This window comes from Hyperolius riggenbachi, chromosome 3, assembly GCF_040937935.1.
Source record: "Hyperolius riggenbachi isolate aHypRig1 chromosome 3, aHypRig1.pri, whole genome shotgun sequence".
Taxonomy (NCBI): domain Eukaryota; kingdom Metazoa; phylum Chordata; class Amphibia; order Anura; family Hyperoliidae; genus Hyperolius; species Hyperolius riggenbachi.
This window is the reverse complement of record NC_090648.1, coordinates 178,664,235-178,681,693: the sequence shown is the minus strand read 5'-3', so window position 1 is coordinate 178,681,693 and position 17,459 is coordinate 178,664,235. Positions and strand designations below refer to the sequence as shown.

At 42.7% G+C, this 17,459-nt stretch overlaps 1 protein-coding gene across 1 annotated transcript in view; it reads left to right on the top strand.

Moving 5' to 3' along the window:
• Positions 1-392: 392 nt before the first annotated feature.
• The window catches only part of SH3GL3 (SH3 domain containing GRB2 like 3, endophilin A3), a 168,082-nt gene continuing 151,015 nt past the window's right edge, over positions 393-17,459 (top strand). Inside the window, exon 1 of the mRNA XM_068275335.1 lies at positions 393-622. Coding sequence (XP_068131436.1) covers positions 578-622 — 45 coding nt within the window. The 5' untranslated portion in view covers positions 393-577. The remainder of the gene's footprint in view (positions 623-17,459) is intronic.

The window sequence follows — 17,459 nt, the reverse complement described above, 5'->3', positions numbered from 1 at the left end:
GAAGGGATCACTGTAAGAAGAAAATGATGAGCTTCTGAGAGGAACTGACTGTGAGGTTAGTATGTAATATTCATTTGCAGCTATGTCATGTGTTTATTTTAAATAATATTAATCCCTTCAGGCTCATTTTAAAAATTGTACAGACCACACATAAGAAAAAAAGATAGCAGTCCAGTCTTTAAAATCATCCATAATATAGCTATATAAATTAATAATAATTGTGTATGCATGCAACTTCTTGTTACACAGGTTTGCTTTCATCTTTTCTGAAGATCACAGTGATTGTATGTGAGCCTTGTGAGGCGGTAGGATGGACTGAGCTAGTGAGCTGAGTGAGCTCCGTGTAAGGAGGAGGAGAGCTTTTTTCAGTGAGAGGAGGGAGTTTTGTGCGGGGAAGAGGAGGAGAGAATGTAATGGGGAGGAGGAGGAGGTGGAAGTAGGCTGACTATGTCTGGCCGTCCGCTTGTGTCTTCTGGCTGATCTCACTGTACACAGACACCCTAACAACCAGCTTCTCTGTGATTAGTAATTTCCCCCCTCCTCGTTACAGCTGTAGACTGGACCCACAGATGACAGGATGTCAGTGGCAGGACTAAAGAAGCAGTTCCACAAAGCTAGCCAGGTAAGGCAATGCATGGTTCTCACATTCCCCCTCTCCTACAAAGGAGTGGGGAAGGAGCATACATGGAATTTGCTAGTAGCCACCCCCATGGAATCCAAGTGCATCTGTATACAATGAAGCATCTGGCTAGTGTAAATCAGAGCTGGTACAGAGTGGAGCTCCATGCTTAATACTATGCTGTATGGCGTTGTGTAGTCACGTATACGCAGCTCTTATTTTTCTGCCAACAGTTATAAACAGTTTTGTTTCCACTTTTACTTTCTTCATTGTGATTGCTGAAGCTTTGTTATGTAAGTCTGACCATCTCAGCATTCTGTCCCAGAAATCTGCCTGCCTGATTAATGTTAATCAGTGGTCGACTATCTCCCTCTGAAGTCCACATGTTGTATATTATAAGCAGGGATTGTTCTTGTCTAATGTTATTGTATACAGGGCTACAGGCTCATATAATGCATGTGCTGTACTTTTGTAGCGACAATCATGTATGCATGATCAGGCTATGAGCTGCTGTAAAGGTACTATGTTGTGTCACTGTACAGACCTAACATTTTTTTTAATAAATGACCCCTCTGTTCAGAATGAATCTAATACAATTGACTAATGAGTGTAATTACAGAGGGCTTCCATTAAGTGGTTAAGTAACTGAACATTCTGTGTCGATTTGTAAAACTGGAGTGTTGTCTTATTTACTCAAATGTCATTGCTTTAGAACAGGGTCATCCACAGAGGTATAACTATTGCAGCTGCAGGGGACCCCAGGATTATGATGGTCCCCAGCTCCTTACCCACCACCTCGCTGCCTCCAATAAGGGGCACCCCTCGCAAAGCAGGTGTTGTGACCACACTTCTGCTTATGGGTGGGGAAGTCGTAGTGGTTGCACTGTTATATGGGGAGGAGAGGGGTTGTGAGGGCCGCACTTATTTAACCCTCGGCATCTATGACCTCTGAACTGGCAGAGACATGAGAAGTGAGGGTGTGTGAACTGGGGTGGCATCAAAAGTTTGCAGTTGGGGGGTCGCCGACTACATCTATTTGTAGTTATGCTCCTGTTATTTGTAGTTATGCCACTAGTTACCATTTTTTTTTCAGGGGATAATGTTTACTATTTGTATGGGAAATATTGAGGTGTATACAGTTTATGATGAACCTACCTAACATATAGACTTTGTATCTGTGAATATATAACCAAAATGCTGCTATATGTCAGTAAACAGATGATTAAACTGACATGTTATATGTGAGTCAGTGACTACTACAATACTATTGGAGCATGAGAGCACTATGACCATGTGACAGGAAGCTGCATGACCAGTGCCATGATACAGGAGGCTAAGTGACTATAGGTAATTAACAGAAGAAGGGCCCTTTCCCACTAGCAAATGCATGCACAAACCTGATTTCACACATGCAGATCAATGGTGCAAGTACTAATTAACTCAATGGGAAATCAATTGCATTGTGCGATTAAATGTTCTTGGTGACGTTACATCGCAACGAACACTAACTCATTTCTAGATGTGAAAGGTAGAATGAAAGTCTATGGACTTTCATTTTACCTTGAAAATCGCCCATGATACATGTTGTGCCAAAATGGGCATAACCATGCGTGGTGTGAAAGGGCCCTTAAATAGAACCCTAGGTGTTTTTTTACAAAAGCTAATAGGACACAGAAGCATGTGCTCCGTACAATGACATGCCTCTGTGTTGTTACTGCGCGCTGCTAGTCCCCCCTGAAAATAGCGGCAGGCTAGCGACAATCTGCTTGTCTCTAGCCTGCTGTTTACCTTGCGCTTGTCAGTGGCTGTCTCCTCCGCCGCCCCCCCCCCCTCTATTGCATTGCTTCCCACTTCTTTCAGCTTTCTCCAATCGGAAACTAAGCCACGACCCAGGAAGTACTACATTTCTCCTGTCAAACTCAAAGCGATTGCGAGGCAGCCACTGGAGTGCACTCAGCAGGCAGTAGCAATGTAAGGCCTAGTGCACACAGAGCGGTTTTTGGAGCGATCCGCCGGCCGAATCCGCCTGGAAAAACGCTTGGCTAATGTATTGCAATGGGATGGTGCACACCGGCGGTTTGAGTTTTTTGCCAAGCCGCAAACACGCCTCCTGCTGCGCATTTGCGGATTTCGGAAGCGTTTCGTCCTCAATGTAAAGTATAGGAAAAACGCAAACCGCTCTGAAAAATGCTACTTCAGAGCGGTTTGCCAGGCATTTTTGTTACAGAAGCTGTTCAGTAACAGCTTTTACTGTAACAATATGTGTAATCTGCTACACAAAAACGCACCCAAAACCGCTAGGTATGTTTAGAAAACCTCTCTAAACATACCTAGAATCGCTCTGAAATCAGCTCCCAAAACCGCTAGCGTATTGCGGATCTGCTAGCGGTTTTGGTGTGCACTGGGCCTTAGGGAGACTTGCCCTACTGATTAGGTGCTGGCTTACTGAACAGGAAGAGATGAGATTCGAACCCTGGTCTCCTGTGTCGTGTCAGAGGCAGAGTCCTTAAAGGGACACTTAAGTCAAACAAAATAAAATGAGTTTTACTCACCTAGGGCTTCCAATAGCCCCCTGCAGCTGTCCGGTGCCCTCGCCATCTCCCTCCGATCCTCCTGGCCCCGCCTGGCAGCCACTTCCTGTTTTGGTGACAGGAGCTGACAGGCTGGGGACGCGAGTGATTCTTCGCATTCCTGGCCACAATAGCGCCATCTATGTTGCTATAGCATACATCATATACCATATAGCAGCATAGAGGATGCTAATGTGTCTGGGAACGCGAAGAATCACTCGCGTCCCCAGCCTGTCTGCTCCTGTCACCGAAACAGGAAGTGGCTGTTGGCGGGGCCAGGAGGATCGGAGGGAGACGGCGAGGGCACTGGACAGCTGCAGGGGCTATTGGAAGTCCTAGGTGAGTAAAACTCATTTTTTTTTTGTTTGACTTAAGTGTCTCTTTAACCATTATGCTGGGAATACGCCATGAGATTTTTTTTTTTTTTTTGCAGATAGATGGTTCGATGGATAATTTCTGAAAGGTCCAATCTTATTTTCGATTGTTCTTCTGATCGATTTCTCATAGAAGTGAATGGAAATTGATTAGAAAAATGATCAGAAATTCGATAGGAGAGACGATTGGAAAATCGTTCAGAGAGTAAATCTGCTGAAAAATCTCATCGTGTATTCCCAGCATTACACTAATAACAATAATATTTATATAGTGCTTTTCTCCCTGGGGACTCAAAGCGCTGTGAGAGCCTTGAATGTCAGCAGGCAGATCTTAAAATTGATTCTCCATTTTACTGGCAACCAGTGAAGAGTTTGCAGTACTGGGGTGATGTGTGAGCTGCGGGGGGCATTGGCTAGGAGTCTGGCTGCAGCAGAAAATCTCATCGTATGTACCAGGCATAACACATGATAGCAACTGCCATAATTAAAGGGACCCTGAGCAGTGATTAAAAAATGAAACTTCCCTGGGGCTTCCTCCAGCCCCTGTAGCCTGCGAGGGCCTTTTGAGTCCTCTGGGTCCCCTCCGTGGTCCCTCTGGCAGCTCCGGTGGATGCGTGACTTTGGCAAAAGTCGTGCATGCGCAGTACAGAGATCCGGCCGTCCATCACCTGTGGCATCATCACACGCATCCCCATAAGGGTCCTTCGTATGTGCGGTACTAGAAAGACTGTACTGCGCATGTGCAGGACCCTTACAGCCCCATAGTCCGACACTTTATATTCAGCTAGCACATGATAGAACACTAGTCCTTACCACGGCCGTCATTTTTAAGGTGACCAATAACGGTACAGTTTTTTCAGATGTGAAATTTTTCATCAGATAATCAATCTTGTTCAACACAATTTTTCCAATCATAAGTAATCGGAAGGTTATTATCAATTGTTCCCATAAACAAGATGACTAGGGCATCGTAAAATCCAACATTCGGATTGATATTTTCTATTTCAATCGCCCATAGAATGGTTTTACATACATTTTTGCCACACACTGTACAGTTTTCTGTACAATTCGGTTTTAAAAATTGCATTGAAAGCTCGCACCTGAGGAAAAAAAAATGGTACCAATAATGGACACCTATAGATAGCCGCCGCATCTCGAGTCCTTATTTCACCTTGCATCAACTATTCCCATCTGCCTCATGAGTCACTGAACTTCGGCTTCTCACAGCAAACCATGACATATGGTAACTAGCCTAAGTGGGAGGAGCCAGGTAGTGGCTCCTTGACCATGTGTTGGGCAAGCTATATTTTGGTGAATTGATATGTACAGGTATGCATTTATCAGTGTAGTTTGAATGCTCAGCGTAGTTTGCCTTCTTAGAACAGAAGGTATTTGCTATAATTCAGTTTGTGAGCGACTGTGGTCTCCTACAATGCATCGCTACTGAAAATGCAAATGATCTCTTTATGCCCCTGAAGCCATGCTTACATCCAGTCTCGCTGGTGCATAGCAAGCCTGTAGCTTTTATTTACAGAGCCACATCAACCTAACATGCAGACTGCCTGTTCTCGGCTGTCTGCATGTTGTGTAACATGTTGTGTAAGTAGGCACCTTTAGTACTATATGTACCCGTTTTCTCATCATGGCCAATATGCAATTTGCTTTTTCTCCTGAGTTTTCTCCTAGGAGATAATTTTTTCATCTTTGTTTTAAAATAACTTTGTATCAATTTGACGTGGAAAAAGTACCAAAAAGTTGGTGGAAAAGTACTATCAAAATTATTTTGAGCATTTGTTTGCTTGGCAGTGGTTTTAAAGGTATATTATTGACAAGTTTGAAAATCTCACTTAGGAGAAAACTCAAGAGAAAAGGTTAATTACATATGGGCCCATGTCACTGTTAAGCATACTTTAAAAGTTAGCTAGCTCCTAATTGTTGCCAATGGAACAACCTCCTAAAATGTCCTGCTGATTCCTGAATTGGAAGATGAAACAACAATATTGCACAGCTTAGGCGTATATTCATATCTTGGTGCAAACATAATAATGTGATGAGTATTGACTGACTGGCTGCCAAGCAAATGCATTGGCCAAAGATTGCGATTAGACAAGCGGCTGTAATGAACCCAGAAGCCGTGGTGATGCAGCAGCTAACCAGAACCAGGGCTGTGGAGTTGGAGTCAGTCATTTTGGGAACCTGGAGTCGGTGGTTTCATAAACTGAGGAGTAAGAGTCGGATGATTTTTGGACTGAATCCACAGCTCTTGGCCACATTGTGGGACACGCGATGTAATGGGATGCTGGATTGGTGCGATCCCTTCTTGGTCTGGTGCTTTTTCTAAGCGCTTGTGATTTGAAAAGCTCTTGCTAATGTAATGCTAGGCGTTTGTTCTCACTTGAGCAATGCGATTTTATAAAAATCACCCATAGCATTGCATTAGCAAGAACCTTTCAAATCACTAGTGCTAAAAAAGCTCTTGCAGTGTGAACCAGGCCTACCTGCAATTTGGGCAGCAGAGTAATTGTTATCTTTAACACCACAGCTTACCTTTCATGACCACAAAGTTGAAACCAGGGAAGGGGTATAATTGCAGGGTTTGTGAAGTGTGGCTGTAGTAGGGTGTTAAGCAAAGAGGTGCTCCTTAACTTGGTACATTTTTTTTTTATACCAATACTAGTAAAAAGCCCCGCCTGTTAAATAATGGCCAATAGACGCCTACCGCACACGTCCACAACCCACGTCCGTGTATCGCCCTGTGCCTATCCCGACCACTGCCCAAAGCCCGCCCATGGCCACGTGCCACACATGCGTGCCGGGCACAACGCACGGACACAGGAGGATGCAGGGACGGGGTTTATTATATAGCACTAGTAGACCAAAGCCCATTTAAAAACGGGCTCTAGGTCTGTGCCAGAACGCCTCCTCCTTCCCCTCTCCTGTCCTCCTTCCCCTGTGACTGCCGCCACACGCCCGGTGGCCCCCTGGCCTGTCCTGCTGTGGGCAAGCTAAGCAGAGCTCTTTCTTGAAAACTTAAACTCATAAATCCCATTGCATGTGACATGTAAGGGATGTTATAGATGTAGCAGATAACTTGTGATTGTCCAATATTTGCTGTATCAACTACAGCAGAATCTTGTTAAAGCAAACTCTGATATAGTAAACCTCTGGCTATAGTAAACTCATTCCCCAGGTCCCAGCAAACGCACCTGTATTCATATAAAACGTACGACACATTCTGGTGTAGTAAACTACTTGCCCAAGTCCCTTGAAGCTCACCATAAAGGGATTCTACTGTATAGTGACTTTTAAAAAGGACAACTGAAGCAAGAGAGATATGGAGGCTTCCTAAACTTGTCAGATCTGACAATAATGTCAGAAACACCTGATCTGCTGCGTGCTTGTTTAGGGTCTATGGCTAAGGGCCCATTCACACTTGAAAGCGCAAAACGCCGGCGCCTACTGTGGCGATTTTTTCCGCGATCGCGTTTAGCACTTCTATAGCACTGAAAATGGTGCAGGCGACGCTTTTGCGATTTGCGGCGATTAGCGCAAATCGCCCTAGTAAGAACGGGCCCATAAGTTTTAATTACACTAGCGCTTTCAAAAGCGCTAGTGTTTGAGCGCTTTGCCAAAATCGCCGGTGTGAATGGTCCTTAAAAGTTTTAAAGTCAGAGGATCGGCAAGATAGCCAGGTAACTGGTATTGCTTTAAAGCCTCTTTGACAGTGCAACGTTAAAGTCGCACGTTAGAAAATGTTTCAACGTGGACTAACGCACAGCAATACTAAGTCTGTGCAACATTCACAGTGCACACGTTGCGTTGTGTGTAACGTGTAGCAATATTTAAAGAGTGCTGCATGCTGTGCGTTTAGCAATAAATATGCTGCATTATGTGTGTTGCACATGCTCAGTAATGTTTCTTTTTTTTTTTTAAATGTAACGCATGCGCCGTTTTCGTTTCATCAGTATGCAACGAAAACGGCGCACCAAGAGACACAACGCTATGCAAAATAACGTCCAGTTTCATAACCTACATGTGCTGCATTAGGGGCACATTGTGCGACTTTAGCGTTGCATCAAACGCAACGTCCCACTGTGACAGAGGCCTAAAGGAAATAAATATGGCAGCCTCCATATCCTTCTTGCTTCAGTTGTCCTTTAAGATGTTAGGTTCTTGTTTATCATACTTTGACCATGATCAATTATTTGTTTGTAACAAAGTTAGATGACTAGTGGTAATCTTGAACCGTGTAAGCAGAGGTTGTAATATACACAATTTACTAATGTTCATAACATACCTGATGTGTATGCCTGCTAATGTCACTGGATGACAGACAATGCTAGCAAGGATAGTAGACTGCACTCAGAGTATCCAATACTCTATGCAGCAGCCTTGGAGAGTGAAATTACCAAAAGATAAGATTGTTACCTCTGTTGAAGTGGACCTGAACTCTTGCAGGGGACAGATGGAAAACATATATAAATTCCCCTCTGTGTATTTAGAGAGTTTAGCCTGTCTAATTCCCCCTCATCTGTGACTAATAACAAGTGTAATTCGATCTCTCAGCTGTGACAGCTGGCTGTCTCAGCAGAGTAGCTAATTTGTAAACATAAGATGTTAACAATATGTCGGTTTCCATGAAAGCAGGAAGTAGACACACTGCAGATTTATTGCAGGATTTGTATCAGCTGTAACAAACACATTTTTTTAAAGGCCATTATGTTTTGCTTATCTTCTAGAGCAGAGAGGAAGTTTTTGAGTTCAGGTCCGCTTTAAGAGACTTTTTTGTTTTATGCAATAAGAAAACATTTACAGAATTGGAGGCAAATGATTACGTATAATGTTTATGAAAGCCAAACCAAAGCCGCATCTATCAGCAGTTCTGTAAGAACAATTGGTGCTCCTCTACAGCAGTAAAACACAGTCTTGCTTTTATTTATTGTCTCTTTCCTGTACAGATTTCAATTTGTTCAGTTGTTTTCCAGCACCAGACTCTGTGGATGGACCACCATGTGGATGGCTTGGTCACTGAACGCTTGGTTACAGAATACCCCAATAGCTCAGGGTGTCCCAGAACCACTAGGAGAGTATAGGGGGCTAAAAGAGAACGAAAAACCCTCCTACTAATAAGCAACCCCTGAAGCCAGACTCGCATCCAGAACCGCTGGTGTATAGCAAGCCTATAGCTTATGAATTTTACATTGCCACAACAACCCAACATGCTGACAGCCTGTATCGGACTTTCTGGTCCTCATCACAACATGTCAGGGATTTATATGACTCTATGGGATAGGGGCTTGGACCAGTACTAAGGAATACCCAGATAGCTCATGGTGACCCAGGAGCACATAGTGTCCCTTCATTTACTGCAGGCATTATATGACATATATAGGAGTACATTTGAAATCGGCGCCGGTAGACTTGGGCGCAGGATACAGCGGTATATAGCTGATCCTACTTCTGCACAAGTCCGGGCCGATTTATTTACTATTCCCCCTCCAGGCCGCCATGGATAGTGGGGGAATGAAATAATTCGGCTTCCAGCGATTGCTGGAGGCCGAATTATTATGTTTTTAAGCAACCTCGGCTCCGTCTGCTGACAGAGCCGATGTTACTCACTGAGCGCTGCAATAGGAATGATTCCTATTGTAGTCTGTGGAGGCGCCGGCTGCGCCCAAATCTAGCAGCGCTGAAAAGCACTGCTCCGATGTATAGGGCTTATGCAGATAAGCTCCTGGGGGCAATTAGTGGGGCAGTATATGTTCCAATGGATACCTCCTGCATGCTGCCCACAATGTTTGTTGAACCCTGTGAGCAGTAGTGTGGCTCTAAATGCACGCTAGGCAAAGTGTTGTCTATGCCTACAGAGAAGTAGTCAGTTAGCTTGATTGACTCACTTGGACTTTGTTTTTTATTGCTAAAGATTGACTAGATCAATCTCTCCATTATTCATGTGTTAAGTAATTTATCTGAACACAATAAAGGACTTCCATGCAGTTGCACTCCTATTAAAAGCATGTTTACTGTCTGATCATCATGAACAGTGTCAACATTGTTTGCTTGGTTTAGAGGCTAGGATAAGTTATCAGTCTGATGCTAAGTACACACATGCGACAACGATCGTTCGTTGATGACGAACGAACTTTTAATTGATGAAAGAACGACCTAAGTAAAGTTAGCTTTAAAAGGTGTGTAACGATCTGATCGTTAGAACGAACGTTACATCATGTAAAGCAACTATTGCGCCTGCGCATAAAAATGAGAAGTTTCATGGAGAAATTGTGAAATGCGCATGTCAAGCCTAGTACGAACGACCGTTTCCAACGATGTACTACTTTTGCAAACGATCGTCGTTGGTTAAAATCCGCCGAGACAGAACTTTTTTTTGTAGCGATTTGGCTCGTTCGTCGTTTGCCTTAATAGTCGGTGGTTCGTTTTTTGTAACGATCGTCGTTGGTAAAGATCGGGGAACGATCGTTACAAACGACTATAGTTGCATGTGTGTACGCACCTTCAGTCTAGGGGAGACTTTCCATAGCTATAGGGTAATTCAATAGTGAAGCATTATCACACAGTTGAGAAATATGCTTATTCGCAAGTATGCTTGTGACTTGGGAATTCATTGTGTGATTCCTGGTCATTGGCACTGAGCTTCATGCTGCGTCTTCCAGCTGATAGCTGAAGATTCTGCTTTTTAAATATGCATTTTTGTCATAGATAATACTTATAAAATATCTTTGCGATGTTAGCATTTAATATTGTTTTAGAAACATTTCTGAAAGCATACCGCTAGATCCCCTCCCCAAGTTAGCATATTTAACAGCCTTGCAGGTTGTGCAGCCAAGAGGGCAAAGCTACAGTGTGGGGCTCCACCCCTTGACTGATACTAACTCACATGGCTTTTACCATTCCAGAGATCTTGCAGGGGGAGCCAGATAAGAAGTAGGTTAATGCCCCCCCCCCTCTATTACTGTAAAGAGTTAACAATATTTTAATTCGTGTTTTTTTTTTAAATGGTGTATTACAATCCAGTGCCATAATCCACACGTATTCTTTTCTCCTGCCTTGGTTGGTTTCTTCTGCCTTGGTTGCAGAACTGTCACCACCGCCCGCCCTGCTCTGTCCCATGAACACTTGGACTACGTTTCCACTAGTGCGGTGCGATTCCGCTGTGAAAAATGCGTAAACGAATTTGCATGCAAATTCGTATGCGTTTGTATGCAAATTGTAATGCGAAAATGCACACGTTTTCACATATTTTGTAAGTATGCGGTTTTAACCATGTCAGTGCCTGTGTGCTTTTACATTAATTTTACACGTCAACTTACTTGAATTCGCATGTAAATTTGCATGGCGAAAATGCATGCAATATTCCTATTACATTACAGGCGAATCGCACACTATGCTTGTGGTGTGCAAATTCTGATGGCTCTGCTGTGCAGATTTTGTTCTGCACAGCCCAGCGTGCAGATTTATTTACGAGGGGAAACAGGCCCACTGACTTGTATTGGTATTGCGAATCTGCATGCAGGAAATGCATGTGAATTTGGGCTCAGCCACACTATAAGCGCTTTTCTGAGTGCTTTGTGATAGATTAGCGCTTTCTGAGCACGTTTTTAAAAATCAATCCCATTCACTTTCATTAAAATCGCGGTTAAAAAATGTTTTACCCAATTAGCGCTCAAAGTGCTAATCAATCACAAGCGCTCAGAAAAGCACTTGTGTGGCTGAGCCCATAGAAGGAGAATTTAGATAAGAATATCTGAAAATAGGCGTGGGTTACTGCTGCACTGTCTTTTGATACCTCATTTTTTAACTATTAACCCTTTATGGTAAGTAAGTTTGTGATCACAAATGATGTCTTTTACCTATTTCTGCGGGTGGGGCTGGGTTTTTGATCGCCCACTTACTAAAGTGTGAGCAGATAAGACCATATGCTCCCCCATTCGAACACCTCCTTTTTGGAACGCATGAAGGCAGGGAAGAGCCTCTTGTCCCCAGCATGTGAACATACTTTGCCAGGGTACTGTACACATCCCTTGCAAGGTACCCCTTGAATTGTACAAGCCATGGTATTGGTCAGAGGACCTTTCACTTTATGGCTCTGCCTTTTTAGCCATCAAACCTGCATGGGGAGGTAAGGGTTAAGACCTTCAACACACAGCTCATTCTCAACTGCTCAGTTCTTAAAGTGGATCCGAGATGAACTTTTAGGGATTGTTTCCACTGTAGCGGTGCGGAATCGCCTGGATTCCACCGCAGAAGAAATCGCATGCAGGTGCGTTTTTTTACGCGTTATTTTACGCGATTACGCATGCGATTTCGCATAGGTTAGGCTATGTGCGTTTTTAACCATGTCACTGCCTGTGTTAATTTACATTGGTTCCTATGCGGAATCGCATGCGTAATCGCGTAAAATAACGCGTAAAAAACGCATGCGATTTCCCTATTAAATACATTAGCGGCGATTCGCATGCATTCCACTAGCAGGCGAATTCGTTGGCTCTTTTGTGCGTTTTTTCACCGCTCATAAAACGCACCACGCAAACGCTACAGTGGAAACAGGTCCATTCACTTGCATTACATGTGCGAATCTGCATGCGTTGGACGCATGCAGATTCGCGATAGTGGAAACGAGCCCTAACTCATTGCATAATTGTGTTCCTTTCCTATTGTTTATAGGGCATTTCTCAAGCCAAATACTTTTTTGTTTTGTATTAATACTCTAATTACCTATAAACTAAACAAGCCTCGCTAACAGCTTTTCAGAGTGCCTCTGGGCAGGAGGAGGGGGAGGTATTACTAGCCAGAGATTTCAAGAGGCAGAGAGAAGGAGGAGGATGATGAGGATGAGGATGATGATGATGAGGAGGGGGGATTAGGTTTATTTCACAGGCTGAGTGCTGAAGATGCAGATAAGCTTGCCTGTGTGTAATGTTTACCAACAATATGGCATTGTATCACAGAAAGAAATAATCTCATTCTATTGAAGCTGTTTGCAGCTAGATTTGCGGAGTAAACTATCTAAACTTTAGATAAAATATATAGACAAGTTACTTGTTATAGTTAGTTTTTCATCTCTGATCCGCTTTAACCTATTTTCCTATTTCCAAGACATTGTACTGCAGGGCAGCAGCACATTTATTCCATAACTACTTCATTTAGCTCTGCAGCCAGGCTGTATGATGTCCAGCAATGAACATGCGCCTATATGTAAATGTACATGTGCATATTGGAACTCCTATGCATTTCGATGTGTCGCAGCCCCTTATGTACAGATAGCCACAGCCTTGTGTGGTTTCTGCACATCCTGGCTGCACTGCTGCATGGGCAAAGTGTGATCCTGTCCGCAGCAGGCATACTAAGCTAAAGGATTACAAATGACAATCCCGTGGCTTACTAAATCAATGTACTCTGATACTTCCCCTGATTGCTAGAGAATGTAATCAGACCGGTAGCTTTATTTTACCTAATCCTTCAATACAGTTGTCTATTTTGTTTCTGCGTATGCCACAAGACTCTAGTGGGCAAACCATTGCGTTCTCGCTTTCCATTATTTTCAATGAAAGGAACTTTATAATACATTTTATGATAGTCGGTGTATCAAGTGTCAACACCTTTTTTTTTTTTTTTTTTTTTTTTTTTAATTTTTAGGAATTTGGAATTTTTCCTGTATTATAGCAATTTTTCACATCCACAGTATTCAATGCATATCAATCTATTTGTGTTTCTCCTTTATTTAGGGGGATAGTTCATACTGGTCTTATTTATTGGCCTGACTCAGAATCGGGTATTTATAATATCTGAGTTACATCACTAGGTAAATATGGGAAGTTTTGGTGAATTTTGTGAGTTCTGCGTACATCAAAGCTTGAAACTTTTTCCCTCATGATGGCCAGAAATTTCAGCTTCACAATACTGTTATATCAATATATATGTATATTTTGAACAAATATTTGAGGCTTGGGGCGTTAGGCATGCTGTTTGGATTGTATAACATCATGATTCAATTTCCTATGGTGCTCATAGGAACATCTGCATTGGGGTGTGACCTTTGGCTGTTTATTATACTTTTTATTGGGCTTGTCAGTGTTAAACTGTAGTACTTAACATTCCATCATGTTTCTCCAAAATTGCTTTATACTCAGCACAGTACGACCCAACTGCCTATACACACACAGAATATAGCAATAGGTAACACTAAATGGGGGTAATTTACTAAGCCTTAAGGCTTAATATGATTTTTTTTTTCAAATGACAAACAATTTTTTTTTTTTTTTGTGATGTTGCACAACATCATTTAAGAAAAATTAGTTAACTGATGTTTCCTGATGCACGCCACCTGCTGCGATCATTCGTTTTTGAACGACGGAGGGTCGTTACGATCCTCATTGACTTTCGTGGGTTGTCGCGATCGTGTAAATGATCGTTTACACGATTGTTAGTTCACGACGGTGTCAATGACGCTGACAAATTAAAGCCATATGAATCGGAAAACGATGGTTTGGCAGGGATCCCCGATCCATCTGGCCGTGGGGACTTAGCTCTACGGTCACCAGAAGTATCTCTGGCAGGTTGCTTGCATTATTTATTAGAAATATATTGCAACAATGCATTTCAAGGCCTGGTGAGCACACTTTCAAATGCTTCCAGATGCTTGTGGGCTCGCCCCACTGGACTATGCAATCCTACATGGCTTTCAGCATCAGGTGGGAACCTTGGGAGTGGGACGAGGGCAAAAAACCTCTCTTGCCTCGCAAAGACACCTTGTCACATTGAGGAAGTGGTTCTGCAGTCTTATTGTGCTCTCTGGTTAGCGCCCCGAATAAGGTAGCCCCCCCGAATAAGGTAGCCCCCGGCCATGTGAAAAGGGGTTATCCTCTGAGCCTTTTTTTTTTTTTTTTTTTTACAGATGACGGTATTATATTTTACTGTTTTAAAACACACACTTGTTGGGCTGAAAGTTCATTATTGCCTCAGAAAAGTGTTTTTTTTAATGTATGCATTCTTGCTTTATTTCCCTTCTGGCCCTCTAAAAGGCTAATTAGTGATGATGACTTCACTGCAGCAGACAGAGCATTGCCGTACAGTCATTTTAATATTTATCCCTTTCCAATCCTGAATCCCTGATTGATCATCACACCAGTCTCCTTCTGCTTCCATAGCAATCTCTTCCTCCCACCCCTATGGTTATATGACATAATTTCACAGTCAGGTTGGGAACTGGTGTAGAATTGGAAAGAGTCTGGTGCAGAGGAGTGTGGTGATTGAGACTCTTTTTATATTGTCGTATAGTAATATTTTTGAAATGAAGTGATGTTTTTTTATTTAAAGTCTAGAGATAGCCAATGAATGGTTGACACTTCCTCCATGTGGACAGGCACGCATGTTTGGTTTTTATTTTTGTAAATAATGTAATTGAGATTTTACTCCCATCAATAGCCATCACTGGTCACTGCAGCTTTAGTGAATCACTATTTACATGGCTGCTATTAAACCACACCGGTATGTGTATGATTTCCCTGCTTGGGGACATTACCCAGCTTGTACTATACACTTAACAAGCTGTACATTTTAGCATACGGCTCACTGTCATCGCTTTTTATGTTGTGAAGTTTAAAGGGAACCTGAAGTGATGGAGGCTGCCATTTTGTTTCCTTTTAAGTCATACCAGTTTCCTGGCTGTGCTGCTGATTTTCTGCCTCTAATACTTTTAGTCATAGACCCTGAACAAGCATGCAGCAGATCAGGTGTTTCTGACATTATTGTGAGATCAGACAAGATTAGCTGCATGCTTGTTTATATGCTTGCTGCCAAATAGACCAGAAGGGCTGTCAGACAACTGGTATTGTTTAAAAGGAAATAAATATAGCAGCCTCCACATACAGTGGCTTGCAAAAGTATTCGGCCCCCTTGAAGTTTTCACATTACTGCCACAAACCTGAATCAATTTTATTGGAATTCCACGTGAAAGACCAATACAAAGTGGTGTACACGTGAGAAGTGGAACGAAAATCATACATGATTCCAAACATTTTTTTACAAATCAATAACTGCGAAGTGGTGTGTGCATAATTTTTCGGCCCTCTGAGTCAATACTTTGTAGAACCACCTTTTTGCTGCAATTATAGCTGCCAGTCTTTTAGGGTATGTCTCTACCAGCTTTGCACATCTAGAGACTGAAATCCTTGCCCATTCTTCTTTGCAAAACAGCTCCAGCTCAGTCAGATTAGATGGACAGCGTTTGTGAACAGCAGTTTTCAGATCTTGCCACATATTCTCGATTTAGATCTGGACTTTGACTGGGCCATTCTAACACATGGATATGTTTTGCTTTAAACCATTCCATTGTTGCCCTGGCTTTATGTTTACGGTCGTTGTCCTGCTAGAAGCTGAACCTCCGCCCCAGTCTCAAGTCTTTTGCAGACTCCAAGAGGTTTTCTTCCAAGATTGCCCTGTATTTGGCTCCATCCATCTTCCCATCAACTCTGACCAGCTTCCCTGTCCCTGCTGAAGAGAAGCAACCCCAGAGTATGATGCTGCCACCACCATATTTGACAGTGGGGATGGTGTGTTCAGAGTGATGTGCAGTGTTAGTTTTCTGCCACACATAGCGTTTTGCATTTTGGCCAAAAAGTTCCATTTTGGTCTCATCTAACCAGAGCACCTTCTTCCACATGGTTGCTGTGTCCTCCACATGGCTTGTGGCAAACTGCAAACGGGACTTCTTATGCTTTTCTGTTAACAATGGCTTTCTTCTTGTCACTCTTCCATAAGAGCCAACGTTGTGCAGTGCACGACTAATAGTTGTCGTTTGGACAGATTCCCCTACCTGAGCTGTAGATCTCTGCAGTTCATCCATAGTCACCATGGGCCTCTTGACTGCATTTCTGATCAGCGCTCTCCTTGTTCGGCCTGTGAGTTTAGGTGGACGGCCTTGTATTGGTAGGTTTACAGTTGTGCCATACTCCCATTTCTGAATGATCGCTTGAAGAGTGCTCCGTGGGATGTTCAAGGCTTTGGAAATCTTTTTGTAGCCTAAGCCTGCTTGAAATGTCTCAATAACTTTATCCCTGACTTGGCTGGTGTGTTCTTTGGACTTCATGGTGTTGTTGTTCCCAATATTCTCTTAGACAACCTCTGAGGCCGTCACAGAGCAGCTGTATTTGTACTGACATTAGATTACACACAGGTTCACTCTATTTAGTCATTAGCACTCATCAGGCAATGTCTATGGGCAACGGACTGCACTAAGACCAAAGGGGGCTAAATAATTACGCACGCCCCACTTTGCAGTTATTGATTTGTAAAAAATGTTTGGAATCCTGTATGATTTCTGTTCCACTTCTCACGTGTACATCACTTTGTATTGGTCTTTCACGTGAAATTACAATAAAATTGATTCATGTTTGTGGCAGTAATGTGACAAAATGTGGAAAACTTCAAGAGGGCCGAATACTTTTGCAAGCCACTGTATGTCTCACTTCAGGTTCCCTTTAATATGTTGGAAAGTGCAGAATTCCTCAGTTTTCTTTTTTTTTCTTGTAGGGTAAATTTAACAAAAAATAATGTTGCTTCCATTCTGAACACTTCAAGGTAGTCGGGTTCTGAAGACTTCATAGGGTGAATAATGAAATTATACTTCTCAGGAGCTTTCACAGTGAGCTGTGTGTATTACAGGCTGTTATGGAGAAGTCTTACTCAGCCAGTAGGATTTTTATTGCATAACATGCATCACGTGAACTGAAATTCCTGCGGCACCAGGAACAGATGATACATAAGATATGTGAAGCCTCTGTGTGATTAATGCTTAATTACAGGCTTCCGTGTTTTTTTTCCTGTGCATGTAGACCTATGATTACCTGACATCACATGTAAAGTACTTGGTCAGGTGAC